This window comes from Fundulus heteroclitus, unplaced genomic scaffold (genome assembly GCF_011125445.2).
Source record: "Fundulus heteroclitus isolate FHET01 unplaced genomic scaffold, MU-UCD_Fhet_4.1 scaffold_304, whole genome shotgun sequence".
Classification (NCBI taxonomy): Eukaryota; Metazoa; Chordata; class Actinopteri; order Cyprinodontiformes; family Fundulidae; genus Fundulus; species Fundulus heteroclitus.
Genome location: NW_023396714.1, coordinates 55,663 through 80,177, shown reverse-complemented (window position 1 = coordinate 80,177; position 24,515 = coordinate 55,663). Strand labels below are relative to the sequence as shown.

The 24,515-nt window shown below is 41.0% G+C and overlaps 1 protein-coding gene across 1 annotated transcript in view; it reads right to left on the bottom strand.

Moving 5' to 3' along the window:
* The window catches only part of LOC105926161 (inositol polyphosphate-5-phosphatase A), a 93,493-nt gene that overhangs the window by 49,987 nt on the left and 18,991 nt on the right, over window positions 1-24,515 (bottom strand). Inside the window, exon 4 of the mRNA XM_036130234.1 lies at window positions 18,752-18,887. Coding sequence (XP_035986127.1) covers window positions 18,752-18,887 — 136 coding nt within the window. The remainder of the gene's footprint in view (window positions 1-18,751; window positions 18,888-24,515) is intronic.

The window sequence follows — 24,515 nt, the reverse complement described above, 5'->3', positions numbered from 1 at the left end:
TAATTTTCCTTGATTAGGGCAGGTAAATGAAACTATTTGCCAATGGAATAAGATTTTTGCACTTAGAATAGAAACAATTCATCTCCATTGTCTTATTTCAAGTGCAAGATGTCTAATTATGTTATTTTACAGATGAATTGTTTTTATTTTAAGTGCAAAAATCTCAATCTATTGGCAAATAGTCTTATCTACCTGCTCAAATCAAGGAAAAATACACTGATTTCAAGAAATTTTTTTACTTATTTTTAGTTCCCTTTTTGCAGTGCAGGGTCATTTTCCTTATGTTTTCCATGTGAAACGTAACTTTTAACCTTTTCAAAAATCTTTGATGTCCAATTAAATTATCCATCTTTTTCTGCTAGCTCGGAACATAGCATCTCGCCTGGCTTGTAGTGACGGTTTTTGGTCCGCTTGGAGTTTTCTCTGCCTGACAAGAAACCGAACCGATGGAAAAAGTTACAAAGCTCCCAAAGTCATCAACTGATGTTGGACCAAAAGCCGAACCCGAGCCACAGGTGTGACAACGCCCTTGACTCCAGTTGGGATGAAACGGTGTGAGACGGGGAGTCCGTGTGCAGCGAGAGGAAAATGAAGCACCCGTTCATTCTTCACTAGCGGAGAACTCGGACAGGGGTGACTCTGTGTCAGCGGGGGCCGGTGCCATTGTCAGAACGCGCCATTATTCGCTCGCTGACACGCAAAGCGGCGCTGCGGAAGATTTAAAGGTGTGCCATCTGGGCTTAGCGCTGATAACTTTAGCTCCCGCTCAACGCCGTTCTTCATCATCATCAACGTGAACGGCGGGGGGAAGAGGGCAGCCTGAGTAGGTAACAACAAATTCGGACTCCTGCTTTCCTGCAAGCTATTACAGAGGATAGCCAGTAAATCAGCCGCGACCCTTCCCACCTCCTCCGGCTGGACACCAGCCAGAGTTATCCTCTTCCCTCTGCCTGTGCCGAGCTAACCTAATGCCTCCAAACACAGCGGAGTCATTATGGACACGCAGTTCGGTGGGGATTCAGCACGGAGGAGACGGCATCGAGCGCAGCGTTAGACTCTGAGTGACCTGCTGGTCAGCAGCTGACCCCGGTAAACCCCTCGCTGCCGCTAGCCCCTTCCCATGAAGCTCCGTGCGCTCGCATCGTAGGAGGTCTGCCGACTCGCCACGCCTTCGCCGAAACCAGGCTCGGCGAGGTAAGAGGGCGTGAGCAACAGCGCTAATGTGCCCTATTTATCTTGTGCATCACAACATCTGGGAAACCTCTCTAAAAACAAAAAAAAGGCGAGGGCCCGAGGCCCGCCATTCCGCCTTTACCTTCAGAATCCCACCAAAAGCATTTGTCCCCTCTCGAAATGGATAATGGACAGGCCCACAAATCATTCAAGACAACAGGACGAAAAGGTTGTGTGTGTGAGGGGAACCTGAATGTGTGTGTGTGTGTGTGTGTGTCCCGGGCATTTAACTCCTCTGCTGGCCCATTCTGCAGAGCCCTGCAGGACAAATTGCCCTGCATGGTTGTCTTTGAGAGGCAGTGCAGCGCGCAGAGAAAGGGACAGGCCTGAAACATAGAGAACAGGCCTATAAAAATTCATCACTTTGACCCCGCCGACCTCCTTTCATTCAAGGGGGGCTACACACGCACAAGCACGCACCACCCATCTGAGCTCTTAGTCAGAGCCGCTCGGAGGTTTTCCTCCTGCGAAACCCTCAGCGAAGTTGCCGACGAGCAAAACTACAGAGGCTTAAAGAAGACGTCCCGAGGAAGAGAAATTCCCATAAGCTCCTGATCTCTGATTATATTTCTCCCACGTATGCTCCCGACAAGACGTGGACACAAAGGCCGAGCAAAAAGCTTTCCCCACAGGAAGAAAAAAAAAAACAAAAAACGGCCACCAGATGCTTCTTTGTGGCCGTCCCTCTGTGTAAAGCAGTAAAAAAAAAAAAAAAAAGAGGGCGGGCTCTCCTGAGGCATATCAGTCCCAGCAATTGTCTCAGGCAAGGTTCCTGACACATTACTGCCACCTGTACAAAGAAAACCTAATGAGAGATTTAATCTGAGGAACCTCCCGTGCCACTTTAAGTCAGCACTTTGAAAAACCAACCGCGGCAGATGTCTGCGAGGCTGTTTAACGCGCCGGCTTCTCCCAACCTCTCAATGAGGCCGGGGGGGGGGCCTTACATTGTCCAGGAGCCATATGGTCGCTGCGATTGTTACAAAATGGGTAAACTGTGTTTTCTTTTGAACTGCTCGGGTTTACTAGGGAGCTGTTGTCCCAGAGAACGAGGAAAAACAAACTCGGCGGCAAATTTAAAAGCCAAATACAGTCATATTTCAGTCAGAAGAACTAAGGAATGGTCCAGGTGGGAAACACTTCTCTGAGCAGAGTTAGGTCCTAATTGCAACGTCTTCAATCCTGTCGCCAAATACACAACCAATTTGTTTTTTCCTCCGTTGGCGAAACGGAGAAAGAGGGCAGTGAGTGCACAGATGATCATCTGTGCAAGAAAATACGGAAGTATAGACGGGTATGGAGGGCCGGGCTTCTTCTCACGCACCATACACAGTTTCTCTGTAGGAAACCAGAGATGCAACAAATGGAGTCACCTCTTTATTGGTTCTGATGGGTAATAAGCAGGTCAAAGGCTGAGAATATGACTTTTCTATTGTTTATGAGGTCCATAAAATCTAATAATCCTCACTAACATCTGTCAACAAAAGCATGAAAATGATGGATTTGGGGTGGGGGGTGTTTCTGTCGTACTTAATTTTATGTTTGATTCAAAACTAATACGTCTATCAAAGAACCTGCTGCACATTTGATTTATTTTCCTAAGGAAAAAAGTAAAATTGCAATCAACAGGTCACACTTCAAAAGGTGTTGAAAATGGATTATTATGTGGAAAAGCCCCGTTGATGCATCTCTGCAGGAGTCTGAGATTTAGTCAGGATTCAAGGGAAGACACGACCCAAGCAGGGGGTTGCCAGTGGAGGCAACTGTGGGTGGTTGTGAGTTTTATCAGGCAGGAAAATACTTTATTTTACTTTTAATGTCCCTCTGTCAGTTTAAAACATCTGCTGACGCCCACAAACTGTGATAAACGAAGTACCGCTCTCTTTCCAGCCTTTGTTTTCTCTGCGTCTGAGCCAAAGGAAGGAGTGAATGTTTGACTGAAGCTGCAGTCCGGCTGAATGTCAGCATTTCACACCACCTGTTGGCTCTGGGGGGCAGGTGATGGTTACATTTCTGCAGTCAAGTTTGACCCTGGTGAGTAAAACACAGCCTGGTTATGCCCGATGCTGGACGTTGCATGTACCTGAAGGCTGCCATAAATTTAGCATTTTGCATTTTGTTGCAAGAAGTTAAATACCACAGTGGCCAATTGTGACAGGGCGTGCTTTTAAATGAGTAGGGAGCCGGTTTGTTAGGTCTCCAAACTCCTTCATCCCTCACTGGATAAAAAAAAAAAAATGACACAGATCTTCACTATTTAAACTGAAACTGGAGCTGCAGTCTTCCCTATCACTTTTTTTCTCCCGGGTGGAAACACAGATTTACGAATTTGGCGTTTTAAATGTAACATTTTTTTATTTTTTTTTGCAACTTCATGCTGTATTTCTTATGCCTGGTGCACAGATTTTTTTTACCTTTACTGCTTTTTTGTTTGTTTACTTTGACATATTTCTTGGCTTCTGACACGAAACTTAATATTGTGAAGCACAAGCTGGACCACCAATTAAAAAAAAAAAAAAAAAAAGGAAGGAAAAGCCGCATAAATGATGATTTGCTTTTAAATGTAGCCAAAAAAGAGAGTCATTGATGGAAAAATAAACACGTCCTAAGCGCCTGAGAACGGTGCGCGCTCATTGAATTTACTTTTTCAGCCGCACCTCTAAGTGGGAATCAATTAAAGGAAACATACAGCGAGGCAATCTGTTGCTGCTGAGTCAATTACAGAACATCGAAGAGCCAATCTGTGATTAGCGATGGTCCAATAAGCGTGAGAGTACGCCGAGTTCATTATGCTGGCATTCAATAAACTTACTTCTGTTTGCCTCGGGGGGGAAAAAAAAAGACGGAGATTTGTCGGCGCAGCACAAACGGAGAAGGGCAGGATTTATCAACCTTTGTATTATTATGAAAAGTACTTTTTATTCTCCCGTATTGAGAAGGTACAGAAGAGATGATGGCTTTCAGGGAGGCCGGATTCATTTGCTGGGACAGGGGGAGTTAAAGAAACCCTCCTTCCCCACAAAGAGCATCGCTTCCTCCTGAGAAGGAGCTTTTAATTTGTTTACACCATTTCATCCAAATGATGTGCTCGTCCAGCAGGCTGAGAGAGAGAGAGAGAGACCGAGAGTGTTGGGGGAGGCTAGGCGACCATCTAGTGGGTGGGCTTTGTGATACATTTTACCAATTTTTCATGCCCATCCCTCTTGATGTGACCCCACTCAGGGCCCTTTATGCCCCTGACAGCTCCGCACAGGAAAACATGCTGCCGCTGTGATAGCATGAAATCGGGAACAAAGACCCCCGCAGAGAGGAGAAGGGGGCCCGCCGGGGTGCGCTGTGCTCCGGTCCCGCCTGGCTCTGGACACAAACAGATGTTAGGCCAGCCCCGGCTCCCACCGGCCAACCCCAAAAGAAGGAGGCCCTTTTAAGGAGGGATGAACCCAAAAGGCATTGTCTATGCCTCCTCTAAGACAAAAAACCCGCGGCCACTCCTTCTGAAAGGGCCCGGCAGCATGGTCGCCGCAGATAAATCACGCGATGAGACCCATGAATTCTCAATGCGGCCCTTAATAGGCCCTCTTAAATATGATGGGATGCTTGTGTGCGAGTGTGAGCGGGGCCTGGCGAGTGTTAACGTCAGCGGGCAGAGTGGTTTAAAAGCCAGCGGTGCCAACAGTGGGTTTACAGCGGTGTCACAATGAGCCGTTTTGGAGGAACGTCACTCTGCTCCGGCCTCTTTGAGTGATCCTCCCGAATGTCAAGAAAATAAAAATGTAAAGTGGAACAAAAAAGCCGTTAACCCATTAAGTTGTGTCATATTTCTGAATGTTGTGAGTTTAGACGCCTTTATCCACTGCTTCAGCAAAGTGTTTGTGACCTAAACTTAGGATGGGTAACTATGAGGGTTTAGTGTGATACAGCAACACAAAACAGCATAAGACCACAAAGTAATTTAAAGAAACAAATGAAATTCGGAAAAAATGGTGATGTAGGGTTGGGCGATATGGCTTAAAAATAAAATCCCAGATTTTATTATATACCAACTCTGAGTGAGGGATTTTTTCCCCTTCCTTTTCATTTGACAAAAAAAAATTAAATTATTTTAAAAACTTTTCACCTGGGAGTTGACCTGAATTCAAAGTGCGACTAAATCCAAGCTGTGAAACAAGATGGCGGCCCTGCCGTTGTACAAAATGAGGATATAACAAAATGTTTGCTGCTAGTCGTTTTACACAATGAGCTAAGAACAGGCTTCACTTCACTTGTGTAACTTCAAACTAATTTAAAGAATAAGTAAATACGTAAATTAAAGTGCTTCGTATTACGGGGGGAAAAAAAGATTCCTCATTACAATATTTTGACAATATATGTCCTAAGCATATATTCAGCATTGCTGCTATTCTCTTCATGGAAGCCCAATGAATGGATTTGCTAAATAAAATCCTGATTTTCCCAAAAAGTTATCTTAAAAAAATTGTAAATGTGAATTGATCGATTAAATCGATTCAACAGCTGTACTAACCCTTTGACCCAGTCTCAGGATCTTATAAAGCCTCAAACTTTAATTCTATTCAATTTTATTTATATAGCGCCAATTCATGAAACATGCCATCTCAAGGCACTTTCCAAAGTCAAATTCAATCAGATTATACAGATTGGTCAGAAAGTTTCCTCTCTAAGGAAACAAACAAACAAGTTTTCTTCCAGAGTTTCCCTCTATGACAAATAAATATTATTATTATTATTATTATTATTATTATTATTATTATTATTATTATTATTATTATTATTATTGTTGTTCTGTTCACAGCTTTTATTAAGAGATATAATGTTTAAAGGACTAAAGGGGGCTGAATACAAATGCCTGCCACACTTTTCAGTTTTTTTTATCTGTAAAGGACATTTTCTACACAATACTGTTAACCGTTCTGAGACTTTTATTCAGATTTTAAGTGAGAAAGCAACACAACACGTGTGCAGGACACAATACAATCAGCTCACTCTGCTTGTGCATCATCGCAGGCTGAGGATGCCTATAATGGCAGAATTAATTGTACATGTGGTGAGCGTTTGTGCACGGCCGTCCCGGGGGACAGCGTGTGTTATCTGAGGAGCCTCTCCATCCTTCAGAAGGGAACAATTATAGCGCTCCGCTTCACAAAGGCTGAGGACTGCATTAGTCAAAAATAGACTGACATCATACAAGTCAGACACTATGTACCAGGCACAAAGAGATCCCTATCCCTCACAGTTTATGCCACTTTTCATCTACAGTAAATAAGAGCGTCGCTGTTAGGCACCGCCCGCTCTCCCCACTCACTTGAAAGATTGAATCGAGATGAATATTAAAAAGCAAAACAAGCCATCAGCTAAACTTGACTCTATAATGATTTATCCACAACCTGCTCCGTTAAGAAAGCAATGTTTGAGAAACTTAAAAAGAAGATCCATCCGAATTTGTGAACTGATTAGATTCTTTTTGGTCTATGATTAGATTTTAGAGATGAATAAAGTTTGCGCAGACGCACGTTTCTGTGAATTTTAAGAAAGCAGACCACACATCTGAATTAATTATGCCTTCTTTAAACCCGTTGTAAACATTTTTTTACTTCCGAACAGATTCTTCTATGTCAGCCTTTGTAAATTTCGCAATATTTTTGTACAATTGATATTTATGTTTTCCACCATTGTTTGAAAGCAATACTTTATCTGGCATTGCACTGCATACTGAAGTACACTGCTATAAACTAAACATGTGTTGAGCTGAACAAAAGAAGCAAATAAGGGACTTTTTTTATACATTTTCCCCGTTTTATATGAGAAACCAAATGAAATGTATCTAATTGATAACAGAATCAACTTCTGTTGTGTCAGACACGGCAAAATATTCCTGTTTCCATAATTGTTGAGGGGCTGCAAAACAGTAAAGACTCAAACGACTACTACTACTACTACTACCAGCACTTTATGGTTTTATTTTTCATTTCTTGATTTCACTTTTACAATTTTTTTTTTACTTTTAATATAAAACTTTTCAATCACTCATCCTGTTTCCTGTAGTGTCCAAAACATAAGTATAAGATACCTTTAAAAAAATAAATACAACTATAAGTTTTTTAGAATGACTAAAAATTTTAATTCAAGACAAAACTGAATACATTAATAACCTCAATAACGGTTTTAAGCTAAAAGCCACCAATTGTGACACTTATTGAATACTAGATGACACCTACTGAGATGAGATCTGATCGTCTCAAGATCTGATAGCGTATTTATTAGCTTACATTTAATTCTATCAGGTTTCACATGGTTAATGCAAACGAGGCCTGATATCACGAATGTAGAATAAAAATAACAACGCCTTGCCTAAAGTGCACTATTATTCAACCATTGGGCTTGCTATATTCAATTCAATTCAATTCAATTTTATTTATATAGCGCCAATTCATGAAGCATGTCATCTCAAGGCACTTTACAAAGTCAAAATCAATCATATTATACAGATTGGTCAAAAATGTCCTATATAAGGAAACCAGTTGATTGCATCAAAGTCCCGACAAGCAGCATTCACTCCTGGGGAACCGTAGAGCCACAGGGAGAGTCGTCTGCATTGTACATGGCTTTGCTGCAATCCCTCATACTGAGCAAGCATAAAGCGACAGTGGGAAGAAAAACTCCCCATTAACGGGAAGGAAAACCTCCAGCAGAACCAGAACCATGATCAGTATGAACGGTCATCTGCCTCGACCGACTTGAGGGTTACAGAAGACAGAGCAGAGACACAACAAGAGAGACAAAAAAGCACAGAAGCACACATTGATCCAGTAATCTGTTCTACATTAGATGATAATAGCGGGTGAGCCGTCTTCTCTGGATGATGTCACAGCTAACAGAGCCCCAGACCAGGTGTACCTACTATGAAGAAAAAAAGATATAGTACACTGCTTCTACTGCCGTGCCGATTTATCAGAAATCTAAAACCTATTAAGTACAAACCGGGGATTCTTAAAGCTCTTGTGTATCCCCATCTTCAGCCAATCTTGAACTGCTTTACAGTTTTTCCACATCATCAAACCTGCCGATGCAATTAAGCAAATAAAAAACGTGCAGATCCTCTTTATGGATGAGAGTGGCAACTCATTGTTGGACCTGTTGACTGTTGACAGCCCTGGCATTTAAACCAAAGTTAAATCCCTTCTAATGAATATATTTGGTCATAAAAGCCACAAAAAAACGGAGGGAGGGCCTGAGGATTGACCGGTTAGCTGTTTGGAGTGAAACCAGGCCCCAGCTGGAGCATAAAGCAGCCGTGAGGGACCGAGGGGTAACTCGGGTTGCGTCCCTGACCCGTGGGGCCAACGGGGCAACGTTCCCTCACAGGGCCCCCGCTGGTGCCAGGCTCTGCGCTCATCTCTGGCTTGGTGTCGACACGGTGTTCCTGGCTGCCAGTCACAGTTGCCCCCCTCCCTCCCAGGCACACAATGGCAATAGCATGACTGGCGCCGGGCTCAAACGGCCCTGTTGTTAATGAGCAGCGCCAACAGAAGCCACCGCTTGTTCTTCATTTGCCAGCGTTTTAATTATATGGACAGCGCTCCCATCAAAGCCGTATCGCTCAAGTTACGCCCTCATTGCTGAACTCTTTCTTTCCTCTGTGTCTCCAGAGCTGTATTCATTAGCAGAGTAAGCAAACAGAGAGAAGAGCGAGAGAGAGAGAGAGAGAGAGAGAACAGGCGCTGTTGTCTAGAGAGAATAGTCTCCTTCTATATCCAGATGGGTTATCACTGGGATAATAGGCCCTCATTGTGATAGATTGGACTCTTCTTGCCAAATAAAATGTCGGCATTGTATTGTGAGGAAATATCGCCCCAGGCATCACCTGGGAGGCTAATAAACAGGAATGGGATGAATAGTAGGCGCTAATAATTCTGCCTCGACCAGCGGCGGAGTCGTGAACAGATGAGGCGTAATGCTCCGGCACAATTAAGACGATGTTAAGGAGGGTTGGCGTTTCGCGGGCAAAGCATATTGATTTAGTGCGTCGAGCAATATGCGTAAAAAGATTTGTCAATACGGTTTGGGCCCAGCAATGAAATACTCAAATACAGCCTCGCTTTGCATTGGCCGGTAAGTGTTAATACATAAAACTGTCCCGTTTATTGAAATGTGCTTCCCTTTTTAGCTAAATCACACGGAAGCTGGCATATTTATTCCTTTATGTACATCTGGGCGAGTGTATCTGGGAGCAGCCACGGAGGGGGGTCCCCCCCCCCACCCGGTGTCAGGGGCTCCACAGTACAGAGACCCAATCAGTGCTGGCCCGATGGTTAATGGATGGATGGCCCCCAAAATTAATTAGCCTGACTAATGTAGTGTACACTTAATTACACCGACTGTCTTTTGATTTATAGCCAGCCGGATCTGGCGGCGCGCACGCATGCAGGTCACAGTCGGCCTGAATAGAAGAGAGGGGGGAGGGAGGGTTTGTTTTTGCATTTACAAATTTATTTAGCAAGTTTAGGTTCAGCAGGCAGGACAGTGGCCATCATCGAACTGATGAACTGTCGGTGCTTTCGGCTTGGGGCTGAAGGTAACCAGCATTTAGTTACATTTCCCGCTGACAGACTTTAAACGTACGGAATGTCTCGGACAAATCAATCAACGCTACGTTTTACATTTTATCTAGTATATTCACATTCTTTGAGCTCTTATGTTCATCATTTGCTTCATTTGACTCCTACTGCTCTACCTTACCGTTACGTCACCTGCTGCACACCAGCAGCAGAAATAATACAAAAAAAAACACCAACTGTAGCTGATTATACAGATTTGTTAGAAAAAGGTAAGTTACTGTCAAGCAACAGAAGTTTGTTTGTACCGCTGATTAAGTACTTCCAAGAATAATGAGGTCACAGAAATTGTGTAAATTCATGATTAATTGTAATTTTCTAACATAAAATGTATTGTTTTCACTTTTAAAGGTGTCAAACTAAAAAAAGGACTGGCAAGACATCCCTGAGTCCACGGGACGTCAAATTTGGCCACGACTGGGTGTTAAACTCCATCTAAGGCTTTTGATGACACACTGAACCATGTCTCTGAGTGTTTAACCTTGTCTCTTTCATGGATAAAGCCACAGAAGCAGCTACGGCAGGTTCATCTCAGTACCTTTAACTACGCGTTCTGACAAAGCTTATTTCTCAGATCAAAAGAAGCTTCTAAAAATAACTTTTAAGCAAGTACATACTTTTCATTAAGTTCACATTTCTATAGGAAAGTGTTTTTTTTTTTTTACTTGGTCAGATGCAATATTCTAATGTTAAATGTCGTGTTTTTATTATCTGTTAGGGTAAAATTACCCTAAATAACAAATAATAAATAAAGTCCCAGTTGGTTTCGTCCTGTTAAAAGAGAGTCGTTCCTTTCCACTGTCGCCGTGTGCTTGCTCAGAAGGAGAGATTCCTGCTAAGTCAATGACATTCACAATCGCCTAAACTTCCTTAAAATGGAAAACATTTCACCAGCTGCCATCAGCCTTTGTATAACAACTCGGATCAATCTGTCTAGATGATTACATCGATTGGAGTCAATATTTCTGTCCATTAACTGGCTCTGCTTTTTTTTTTTTTTTTTTTACTGAACTGCCTTGAGATTGCATTTGCTATAAATAACACTATATAAACTTACTGCACTGCCTCACTTTCAAATACACAGTTAACAGATACAAGAAAACGGCTTTTGAACAGTTGCCCACTGTACTGCCAACGACATACGACAGAATCAAGCTGAAACGTGACACCCATGTAAATCTGCCTCTAATTCCTAAACAAAAACTCCTTTCCTCTCCTGAGATAGTGATATCTCTGTGTGTGTGTGTGTGTGTGTGTGTGTGTGTGTGTATGTGTGTGTGTGTGTGTGTGTGTGTGTGTGTGTGTGTGTGTGCACGCTCCTCTGGGAGAAAAATGCATGATCTATCACACTGGTCTGTCATTACAGGGCATTTTACAGCATTCGTTTTCAGCAGGGATGGTCGAGGGCCCAACCTTTAATTTCATGCTGCTCAAGCGAGAGAAAGGACACAGGACAAAGGAAGGGAGATTGATGCCCGCACCGGCCCCTCCCCTCCCCTCCCCTCCCCAGCCCCCCCCTGCACTCCCTGCCGATGCCGACAGGGGGATGCTAATCCAGTAAGTGAGAGGCCAGCTGAGCCTAATGAAATCTACCCAACAGATCAGCCTCAATTAAAACAGCCCCGCACCGTGTCCGGGCGACGGTAGATCAAGTCGGTAATTAACCCCTCCCGCTGGCCTCTATCAATCCTTATATTGGAGCAAGTCGGCCAGCAGCACACAATCCCTGCAGATATTAAATTTACATTCTATTAAGTTTAATTAGGAGGGATTTTAAATATACTGGGAATTTGGGCACGGGGCCCTGAGTCTGTCATCGACGCTGCTGATTCACGGCCACATCGAGGGAGGGAGGGGGGGAACACATGCCAGACATACCGACACTCTCCCAGAAACACAAAACCGCTGTAATTTCTAGACTAAATTCCAGAAGGAAAGAACTAAAATGTATATTTATGTATCAGAAACTACATTATGGGGTTTATTGAAACCCAGAGAATACAGGTTGTGCTTTAAACATCCATTTCTCCACAGCTCTGTTAATGTCCCACAACAGCATTTCCAAACAGGCTGAGGCCTAGACTTTGACTAGGCCATCCCCATACCTGGATCAGTCATTAAATCTGGGTCTGCTGCTGTGTTGCTCGATCCAGGCTTGGTATTAACAAACACCTGAGTGCTCCAGACGAGCACACAGGTATTGCTATTGCTTCACATCCTAACGCCATTCCTAATGATTAAAAAAAATGAAGAAATAAAAAATCAACCAATTAATTAGAAAAGCAGTTACTGGATATATTTTCAAGAGTTTGCTTTTAGAGTTTACAAAACAGAGTAAATAGCCAGAAAATTTATAAAAGAGCAATATACACTGCAAAAACAGACTAAACTAAAAATAAGTTAACATTTTCTTGAAATGAGTGTATTTGTACTTTATTTGAGTAGGTGAATAAGATAATCTGCCAATTAGATAAGATTTTTGCACTTAAAATAGCAAGAACTCATCTCCATCAAGTGCAGTATCTGTAATTATCGTATTTTAGGGGTAAAATTACTCTTTCTATTTGCAGATACTCTTATTTAGCTGCTCAAATCAAGGACAAATACAATCATTTCAAGAAAATTTTACTTATTTTTGTTCTGTTTTTGCTGTTTTTGAATCCTCTGTGATAAAAGACCAAAGTAACTCCAATCTGATGAGAAAAGCAGCTATAGAAACAAAAATAAATCTGTATTTGATGAAAATAAGCTAAAAAGGGGGTGAAACAGGCAATTTAGAACTGATTTGTTTTCACAGATTCTCTATATGGAGAGTTAAAATCTCAAAACCAACATATCTGTTGTGTTTATCTGCATACACACTGCAAAAACGGATCTAAAAATAAGTAAAATGTTCTTATAATTTGTGTTTTTGTCCTAGATTTGAGCAGGTAAATAATATTATCTGCCAATGGAATGAGTATTCTGACCGCTAAAATAAGATAATTAGACATCCTGCACTTGAAATAAGATGATGGAGATGAGTTGTTCCTCTTTTAAGAGCAAAAGTCTTATTCCATTGGTAGATCATCTTATTTACCTGCTCAAATCAAGGACCGATACACTAATTTTAAGAAAATATTACTAATTTTTAGTTCTGTTTTTGCAGTGCAAAGTTAAAGACTATCTGATAAGAGATGGCTAATAATGGCTCCATTAAATATCTTTCAAATGTGGTGTCTGATCCATCTGAATGCTTTTTGCTATAATAATAATAATAATAATAATAATAATATTAAAAACGGACTTGATTTTGGCTGAAATGGGAAAGTTCAATGAGATCTTGGAAGAACGCACCTGAATGGCTTGCTCTGTGAAGCGTCCCAGAGTGCATGATTCAGACTACATGTTCAAAAGGCATCCTTTGTGATCTCTTGTTTTAATCAGCACCGATGCAGAGCGTGATCAAGCCAAGGCATGATAAGACCCATGGGAGAGGAAAGAGGAGGCCGCTGGGGCCTGGACCACCTCCAGGCTGCTCAGCCCCTGCATTAGTCTCCACGTGGCTGTGTCTTTTGTCTGCCAGTCAAAGGGCTGCTGAATGGGGGTCAATTGAAACCAATTCCCTCTGTCGGACACAATTAATGGGGTTGCTTGGGTTGGGCAGGGAGGCTGGCTGCAGGTCTGTGGTTACAGATCCCGGCGCACAAGCATGTCGGGAATTTGCCACCTGGAATTTGTCTTGTGACAATAACAAACCCACAGCCTTTAGAAGCCACATCCTTTCCAGTGACGTAACCCTACATATCCCTGAACCATCCATCCTCTGTTAATGCAGGAGAGATGAGGACCGACTGATGATGAACAGAAAGGTTATACTGATATGATATATATCATCCCCGCTGTTCAATTTGTTCAGTTTTCCTGCTGCAGGCACATCTTAACAAATTAGAATATCACTGAAACAGATTAACTTCAGCATTTCACCACATTATATACACTGATTACATACATTGTGATATATTTTCAGTTAATTATTATTATTATTAAGTATGGCTTACAACTAATGGAGACCAAGCATCCAGTCTCTAGTAACTAGAAAATTACATAAAAATTATTTTTTATGAAAGAAATGTTAAGTAAAGGACAACACAACCATGATGAAGACTGTTGACGTGACACTGAAACCCTTATCAAGAAGAAAAAAAACACAAAACGTGATTGATGAAGGTCATCCAAGCACATCACTGGAACGTTGAGTGGAAGGAAAACATCTGATAAGGTGTACAAGCAAACGCCTGGAAAACCTGGCTGCCAATTTGTTCAGTTTTCCTGCTGCAGGCACATCTTAACAAATTAGAATATCACTGAAACAGATTAACTTCATTATTTCAAACATAAAAGCCACATTATATACCTTGATTACATACATTGTGATATATTTTCAGTTAATTATTATTATTATTAAGTATGGCTTACAACTAATGGAGACCCAGCATCCAGTCTCTAGTAACTAGAAAATTACATAAAAATTATTTTTTATGAAAGAAATGTTATGTTAAGGACAACGCAACCACGATGAAGACTGCTGACGTGACACTGAAACCCTTATCAAGAAGAAGAAAAAAAAAACACAAAACGTGATTGACAAAGGTCACCCAAGCACATCACTAGAACGTTGAGTGGAAGGAAAACATCTGACAAGGTGTACAAGCAACAGCCTGGAAAACTATTGTGATGTAAAGCAAAGCCTTATGAACACATATACATGCCCAGGACACTATAACTAGGCCATTTCTTTCTTGGAAATCAAGGTCTCAGAGGCTTCAGAAGCAGAGAGACACAGAATCCATGTTGCTTGACGTCTAGTGGGAGGTTTTCACAGTCCGTGGTGATTTAGGGAGCCACGTCATCTGCTGGTGTTGGAGGACGCGACAGGGCCCTTTACAGTAGACCAACATGTCAGTGTACAATATATTTGTTTTAATTAATGTTAATTGTCTGAAAAGGAATTCTGGGTTTTAATTATCTTAAAGCCGGAATGATCAAAATTAGCAGAAAGAACTGCTGCATTTATGTTGCTTCGTACAACAGGAGTTTCGGTTTTTCAATTGAATTACTTCATCTTTTGATGATTTTCTAGATGCAACCGAATATTTTACTGTTCTAGAACGGCAAAGAAACTGAATTTTTATGCTTTTTTTTTTTTAATCGACTGGTTCCAGGCAGAGTTACAAAGACAATAAAGCAATAAAAAAATGGACTCTCCGACACAGAGAGAGAGAGAGAGAGAGAGATAGAGAGAGAGAGAGAGGGGCCGAACACCCGTGTCTGAATCAATCTGCGGATGAGTATGGCGGATCGATCCACCAGCAGCCCATCTACAGCTAAGCACTTCAGTGGATGTGCACTAATTGTCCTGTTGACATTAATTGTCATTAAAGGGCTTAAAACGGCCTCCGAGCTGTGAGTTACATCCTGCGGAGAGGTTCCAGCCCATTTGTTTATCAGTGACATCACAGCTCTCTGGGCCACTGGCAGCCGGGTTTCCGCTCGGATCAGGCAGGTCCGTCTCAACGTGGGTTTATGAAGCGCCTGGACAGATGACATCAGCTTTGTGCGTTGTCCCACAGTCTGGCTGTTTTAGGGGGCACCCAAAGGCATTTCCTTAAAGCACTTTCTGGTCACAGTTCCTGCGTTTTAATCTTTTTTTTAAATCAATTATTTCAGTGAAAGAGGGGCCAGGACATACTAGATTTCATTGCAAAAAGGGAACTCAAAGTAAGTAAAATGTTCTTGAAATTTGTGCATTTTCCCTTGATTTCAGGAGATAAATAAGATTATTTGCCAATGGAATAAGATTTTTGCACTTAAAATAAGGACAACTCATCTTCATCATCTTATTTCAAGTGCAGGATGTCTAATTATGTTATTTTATGGGTAAAAATACTCAATCCATTGGCAAATGGTCTCATTTAGCTGCTCAAATCGAGGAAAAATATACTAATTTCAAGAAAATTCTACTTACCTTTAGTTCCTTTTTTGCAGTGTTTAAACATTAGTTCTATATACATAGACCTATTCTTGTTTCCCCAAGTGGAACTAGTGTGTATAGTTAAAGATTTACGTTTTAACAGTATTTTTTGATTGTAGTGTTGTCATTAATGTTCAACTTTAATTTAATTAAATTTTATTTGTATAGCGCCAATTCATGATACATCTCATCTCGAGGCACTTTAAAAATTCAAATTCAATCAAATCCTCCAGGTTGGTCATAAAGTTTCCTCTCTAAGGAAACCCAGCAGGTTGCATCAAGTCTCTCCAAGCAGCATTCACTCCTCCTGAAAGAGCGTAGAGCCACAGTGGACAGTCGTCTGCATTGTTGATGGCTTTGCAGCAATCCCTCATACTGAGCATGCATGAAGCGACAGTGGAGAGGAAAACTCCCCTTTTAACGGGGAAGGACATGTCTTATGTCCAACTGGTTACACAACATTCACGGTTGGTGGAGTGCTGTTCCTTCCTCGGACCGCCTTTGATAGATGCTGACCACTGCAGAGTGGGGACAACCCACAAGAACTTCAGTTTTGGAGTTTGGTCTTCATCAAACTCCTTACGCTTGCTTAATTTTCCTGTTTCCTGATGACCACAGTATTCACCAACTGTTAATGTTATGCCTTTTTTTTGGTCAAATCTGAACTCAACATTATAACAATCAAACGAACATAAACAGAGGACTCAATATAGATTCCTTAGACAGATTGTCAAGGGATCTTCACCCAATTAGGCCTGATCAACTTGCTGCAATTTGGTTTGTGTCTTGAGTTTTCGTTAGTGTTGTTAGCTTTGCTACATCTCCTAGTTTGGTGTGAATTTTTATTTTGTTTTATCTTCCAACTTTCCATTTCAAAGTAAGGAAGTGCCAAGACATCGAATGAAGCGATCCAGAACCGAGAGCCTTCCAGTCCCTGCCTACTTTGATGGAGAAGAAGCGTCTTGAGCTGACATTTTCCTGCTAGGTGCAAAGGATTTTTGTCAATGTAACTACTATTCTTAATGTAGAAGTCCCTATTTAATAAAGATAGACTTTCAGCTTTTTAATAAATGGATGATGGCGTAGTTAGCAGGAGTATTTTTTCTTGTTTTTGTGTTTATGCTTCATTCGTTAAAATCATTAAGAAACAGATGTAAAGCCCTGTGCACACTACAACAATCCAATAAAAACGGGATCATTTGTCTGTGTCCTCTGCCTGTCCAAACAGGCAGATAACGGTTTTCATGTTTTCGTACTGCAAAAACGGAACTAAAAATAAGTAAAATGTTGTAAAAATTAGTGTATTTGTCCTTGATTTGAGCAGGTAAATAAGATGATTTGCCAATGGAATGAGATTTTTGCACTTAAAATAGGAACAACTCATCTCCATCATCTTATTTCAAGTGCAGGATGTCTAATTATCTTATTTTAGGGGTCAAAATACTCATTCCATTGGCAGATAATATTATTTACCTGCTCAAATCAAGGAAAATACACTAACTTTAAGAACATTTTACTTATTTTTAGATCCATTTTTGCAGTGCGATTCCTTCCACTCTGGAGACCGTTTTCAAAATGTACCATTTTCGGAGAAAACGTGCGCCAGAGCAAGAACGCAACACGACCTTTCCGGTTTGACCAAACCAAGAGTTCAGAGATAAAAACAGCGACCCAAGCCTGGCACATTCCTGGAAAAGTAGTGAAGCACTAAAACAGCAATACAAGGAGGTGGAAACGGGATATTGTAGAGAGGGCGAGAGCTTACCTACCAAAGAGGAGCAGGGATGAGTTGAGCAAAAATACCAGATTAATGAAGAAAATCATGCTTTCTTTTCAGCCTATATCAATTTATAACCCATAAAAACTGCTGCTTCTTTGCAGACTTTAAAGTGTGGGACACCGCATCTCTTATCCCAGCGCGCCCTGATAAAAAATATCAATGTAATAATAGTAATGTGGTAAACCTAAATGTGTGCCAGGTGACATATATCTGCAGACTTTAGCTACTGAATAGCCTCAGTGTCTCCAACATCTGCCGCAGCGGACGGCGTACTTGTGTTTATTATCTCCAAAGCAACGACGAAACGTTCATATGACCCAGCGGGTCCATCTGATCTGATTACAGCCCCGAAAATCAAATGTTCTGGACCAACTCTGAGGCGATGAATCAATGCCCCCCCTGATAGACTGACAAACACGTGAAGGAGGCGCGGCTCGCCTTGGCTGGTTGTCCCCCTAGTGGCCAGAGGGTAAACTGTTTCCTCCGCTGCGCCACACAGAGTGAAGTGCTCCCTCGGTGATTTGAGCATTTGAGCCCTCCATTCAGAGAGCTTTCCCTCCTCTTCCCTCTCCTCTGAATGGGGGCTCTAGTTGAAACCGACAATGCCCACACCTTGAACAGGCCCACTGATTCGAGGGCCATTGTGTCGAAAGGATCGGCCTACAAGCGTCTCTCCCACTCTGTTATCATCGGACATATCACTGTCTGTGGGGGGGCTTTTATGACTTGTCCCCCCACCCCCCCTCTCCCCCTCCACCATCCACTCATGGACAATGCAGACTAACTGCACCGCTTCAGTTCTCACTGGCTTCATTTGCACCGAGAGGAGGAGGGGGAAAGAGGAGTAAATGGCACCGTAACATAACAATGCACTTGGAGGCTGAGTTGGCAAACACAGCTGGGGCTGCAACGGCGAGGCGTTTTAACGACTCATAACTCTGAGCGGACCCGTGCACAACTAAAACCGCTTTCACCGTTATTGCCGTCGCCCTCCGAGTACCGTGCAAACGCTTTACCCCCCTACATGACTCCAGGCGGCACTTATTGGGAGACGTGCAGCTTTCCCAGCAAGCGAGCGCTGCAGAGGACACTCACCTCAAATAATTGCCTGGAGTCCAACCTGAAGTTGAAGTCGCCGAAGAAGAAATACGGCACCTTCTCGTGTCGCTGGTCCGTGACCCTGCAAAACAATCCGAGAGCAAAATTTAGTCCAAGGAGCTTTCTCAGAAAACTGAAACACAACAAAAAAAAGAAGTCGCAAAGCCACTTTAAGGCCATCAGAGTTAATTGTTAAAGACTTTTAATTGGAGGGGGATTGAAATGACGAGGGTTAGAGCACCACCTGGTGGACTACACAATTTCATTCAAGGGTTTGTTTGTTTTTTTATCCTAAAGATGCCATATAATTCGGAGAGATGTGCTTTATATCTTAATTATCACAAAACCCATAGGATTGTAATGTTAAGTGCCCTCCACTCTTATTGGTACCCTAGTTGGGTTTTAATGAACCAGCAGAAAATCAAACACAAAACTATAGGAAAAAGCTAAAAAAAATGTTTATTTCAGAGCTTTTATTTAGTGATGAATATATATATATATATATATATATATATATATATATATATATATATATATATATATATATTTATTTATTTATTTATTTATTTATTTATTTTTATTTATTTATTTTTTTGGGGGGGGGGAATATTTAGTGCCACTATTCACATTCGCATATTTGCACATTTTGCATCATTGCATCTCCATCCAACATTACAAATGCTGCCGAACTCTTAGTTTTTAAATGCATTCTTGCACAAATGCCCTTTGCACAATCAATTCTGCACATACAAATGGTTTTAAAAATACTCACCTGTACACTGTTTACTCTCCTGCATTGTCTACATTTAAATTGTTCACTTTTAAATCACTGCTGCACCTTATACTGTAATTTAATTTTACTGCAATTTACAAGCTGTATGCAACGACATTTCGTTCTGTACGCACTCTGTGCATACACAATGACAAATAAAGTTGTCTAAGTCTAAGTCTTAATTTAAAATACATGTGACTTCTAAAGCCTTTTCAATGCATATTTCAAAACTGATCTGAGCGATGATTTCTGTTTCTCCATTACTCAACATGGGAAAGACAAGAGAACATCTTTACAAGTGAGAAAATTACCGGAAGAAAAGAGTTTTTCGCCTCCATCTGTCCATATCTATAGTTAAAGCAATTATTAACTATTAATAATGGCTGGAATCCAGTCATTTGGTTCAGACGTGTTGGAGAAGGGATCCATCCACAGTTCAGGGCATAGTAGCACCCTAGGACTGGGGTTGGGCACCCGAGAGGTAAAGACACATTCTCAAGCTCATTGTTAGAGAATGACGGGAAATAATAGCGTCTCTGGGGGTCAGCATGGGCTTCGTAGCATCCGTTAGATACTGTCTAGCGGCAAACCAGTGGTTTATGAGCCATGTCATCAAGGAGCGTTTCTGTCCTAACATCACAAAAGTTAAAATGTGGCGACGGCTAAACTCTTCGGGGACTTTAACGAGAAATGTGTGTCATGGTCAGATGAGACTAAGAGTGCTACAAACACCTCGGGCGGGTTTGGTGAAAACAACGGATGGACACGTGCAACAGTAATCGATACACATTGTTAAGTATGGTGGAGGATCTGTGATGCTGTCAGAGTGCTTAACATCCTAAACTACACAAAATACCAAAAAAAAAACAACCTAATTATCTGATAGAAAATTGTAAAAAGGTCGTCACTGGGTGTTTTGACGGAGCGATGATCAAGAACTTATGACCAAATCAGCACAGAAATGGGGGGATGGTTATTATTTTTAACTAAATATGAGGCAGTAGAGTCAAAAACAACAACAAACAGCAGCATGACGTCTTTCTTGTAAAGTATGAAGCCCTGTGCAACATTTTAAACGTCTGGAAATCATTTGCTACATCTCTCATGTCATTTTAAATTGACTGTTGCAGAGAAACAAACTAATGTTATCTACTAGCTCAGAACGCAGCAACTGTTTCCTGTTTTTTGCTGTATTTCCCGTATCTGTGTGAAAAGAAACTGAACCACGGGAAAAAAATATATAATTTAATAAACTCATCGACTGATTCAGACCTAATTACAAAACTTGTAATTGCCATGGAAACATCCTCAGTGTGAGACTATGCTACTGTAATGAAACAGAATTTATGTAAATACTTTTTACAAATCTTTGCCAGGAGGTCCAAACAGAGTTTAAGAATGCTTAAATTACATCTAATAATCTGACTAAAATCACTATTTCTTCTAACCACTCCATTTACTGCAAAAAGAAACTAAAAGTAACATTTTCTTGAAATGAGGGCATTTCCCCTTAAATTTGAGCATGTAAAAGAGATCATCTGCCAATTGAATGAGTATTTTCACCCCTAAAATAAGATAATTAGAAATACTGCACTTTAAATAACACGATGTAGATGAGTAAGTCATATTTTAAATGCAAAAACCTCATTCCGTTGACCGATAATCATATTTACCTGCTCAAATCAAGGACAAATACACTCATTTCAAGAAAGTTTTACCTACTTTTAGTTCCCTCATTGCAGTGTTTATGCTAATCCATCATGTTTTGATTGTACGAGGATAGAAAATATTTTATTAATTACCAAAAAAAGAAACTTTAAATCTTGAGAAAACACTGACTTTTGACCACCAGGCTGAGATTAAACCCCACATCTGTGTAATTTTCTTCAGATAATCTAGTTCAGGGCAAATAACCGATGTAGCTCAGGGACCTTCTCCTTCATCAACAAGTTCCTCCCATCCTCTGGGATTTCTCTGCGGCGGAGTTCCCATCCACGCAGGGCGTCTGAGTGAGCGCGCAGCACGGTTAATTACCATCTGATGCCCTAATTCCATTGCAGCTATATTAATACCCCTTGACTGGTTAATTGGAAAAATACAGAAAATTCACTTTGCTGAGCTGATCAAAGGGACAGTGAACTGACACGACTCTGCTCAGGTCCGCTTTAAAGCTCAGAGCGGCAAAAAACTAAAACTTTTGGAGAATTTGGAGTAATTTTCCTTCAATATTTTTTGATCATTTATTTTTAGAAGGGGGCGGGGAGGTGGATTTTTATTCCTCGTTGCCTTTTAATAAGTGATCCCAGAAAGAACGAGCACTACAGATTTGGGATCCATTTAAGATTTAAGAAAGATTCACAGCCCATGAATCTTTTGGGACGTGAACTGCCTCCAGATCTATGTGAGTTCAGCCGGGTGTCAGCATCCCGGTGCTTAAAAAAATATCATAAAATTAAAAAATGCACCTAAGCGACATATAATGAACTCCTATACCTCATCGCCTACTTAAAAGCGGCTCTTCTGCCGAGCGCAGATCGGAAATTAAGGTGGATGTAGTGCTCGCTCGTGTTTAATTAATGAGTCAGGATGCTTGGCTCACTATCTCCGCTAATCGTGCGAATAAATCTCGCCGTTGACTTCCCAGGCGCAGATAACAATATATTTATGAGGCCGTAAAGAGAGGAAAAAGCCTTTCACGGCGGTGGGTCTCAGTCTGGCCGGCTGTCGTAAAGCCCGGCCACTTCTTCCCCGACCGGGGGGGGGGGGGGGGGGGGGGGGCAGAAAGGAGGTGCGGAAAGGGTTGCACATGAAAAGCAGTCCTTTCAGTCTGACGTCGCAGCGGACTGCACAGAAACCTGCAAATGGCTTTTTGCTTCCAGCAGTTCACCAGAAACTGAGAAATATTTCCTCAATGTATCCGTTTTTTGGAAGGTTGCTGCATTATTTTTTGTTTTTAAACACGTTTTGATGTTGTTTACTCAAAATGTCATCTTAATGCCCCTTACAGGACATTTTGGCTCAGATCATATCCAGTTATACAGAAATAGAAGCTCAAACCAACCAACAAAATAATAATAAAGGCAGATTCAGATACAGCTAAATAAACCCCAGTTTAAGCTTTATCTATCTATTTATTCATTAATTTACTCTATCTTCATTACTCTGGTTTAAATATTTACATTTATTTTTTTGGTTTACTTAATAAGTCGTCATTTGTTTAATAGTAATTTCCTCATTTGTTTTTATTTATTATTTGTTGATTAATTCCTTTATATTAATCCTTTTATGTCATCGTTTTATGTATTTCATTTGTATTTACTTACTTATTCTGTTATGTAGTCTTTGTGTAAGGTCTCAATATATAAATTTTCTCACTTCTACATTTATTTGCTATTTTTTCTTTCTTTAATAAATTATTTTCTCATCTCTTTATCATTGCATTTTAATCACCTGTTAAATGGGTAAAAATGAACACCTTCACAACACACTTAATGCTGTGACCCCTTTAATAATAATTCATTTAAACTATCTTACAGATTCATCGATACACTGCAAAAAGGGAACTCAAAGTAAGTAAATTTTTCTTGAAATAAGATTTTTGCACTTAAAACAAGAACAATTCATCTCTACCATTGGCAAATAGTCTTTTTTAGCTGCTCAAATCAAAGAAAAATACACTAATTTCAAGAACATTGTACTTACTTTTAGTTCCTTTTTGCAGTGTATATATTATAAATAAACAAACACCATAAAGGGGGATATTTGAAATTGTCTTAATGTCTTTGAAACTGTTTGTCCAAACAATGACATACAGCTCAAGCATTTTTTATTATTATTATTTGTCTGATTTTGTGGTTGCAGAAAATAAAGCGTTTTGTTTTTATGGACCAGAATCTGCTTTTTCAGAGTGGAAAGTTGTTTTTAAACCCCAGTTTAGGTTCACAGACGTGAGTGTGGGGTCTAACATGCAACAACAGAGCTTAAGGCTGATGACTGCAATCCTCTGGAAAAAACTACACGGCACAAAAAATGCGCTATTTCGATACGAAAAAAGTTCCAGTTATGATTTCCCACTTGTTAGTTTACGGACAGCGCCGACGCAGCCAACACCTGGCTGATTCATTAGCCCCAAGAGTCAACACAGCGAGGTGAAATGCATTCTTCACGATATTAAAACCTACTGACTCAGTATACACCGCAGCATATACCGCAGTAATACAGCGCCTGTGTGTCCAGCAGCTCATTAATTAACTCAGACCGGTGTCATTTACGACCCGACACGCTGGTGCTAAGAGACTGAGCTGTGTAGAAACACTTTATCCAGCTAAGCCGAGTGGAAGGCTGCAACGGGGCTAACAAGATGCCCTTATAACCGTGGGAACTCGGCGCGGGGAGGAGAACATCATCACATGTCCTAAAACACACCGAGCACGGCTAAACACTGGAATTCGTAACATATCGAAGATGCTAATGAGGTAAAAATGTACGGCAGATGAGTGAATGCACTGCAAAAAGGGAACTAAAAGTAAATAAAATTTTCTTGAAATTTTAGTATTTTTTTCTTTATTTGAGCAGCTAAATAAGACTATTCGCCAATGGGATGAGTATATTTACCCCTAAAATAAGATAATTAGATATCCTGCACTTAAATTAAGATGATGGAGATACATTTTTCTTATTTTAAGTGCAAAAACTCCTATTCCATTGGCAAATAGTCTTATTTACCTGCTCAAATCAAGGAAAAATACAAAACTTTCAAGAACATTTTACTTATTTTGAGTTCCCTTTTTGCAGTGTGGGGGCAAAGAAGAAAACACTTATAAGTGTATGTCTCCCCGCGGCTTGAGGTCTTTCTCCCGCTAACAGGCATGTCTAATACCCGCAGCCTGGCTGTTTTGTCCGCGGCTCTGAGGTTCCAGCCACAGGTCAGAAGGTAACACTCTGTTTACACGATCATTTCCTAAAGCACTCATGGTGACCCGCTGGTGT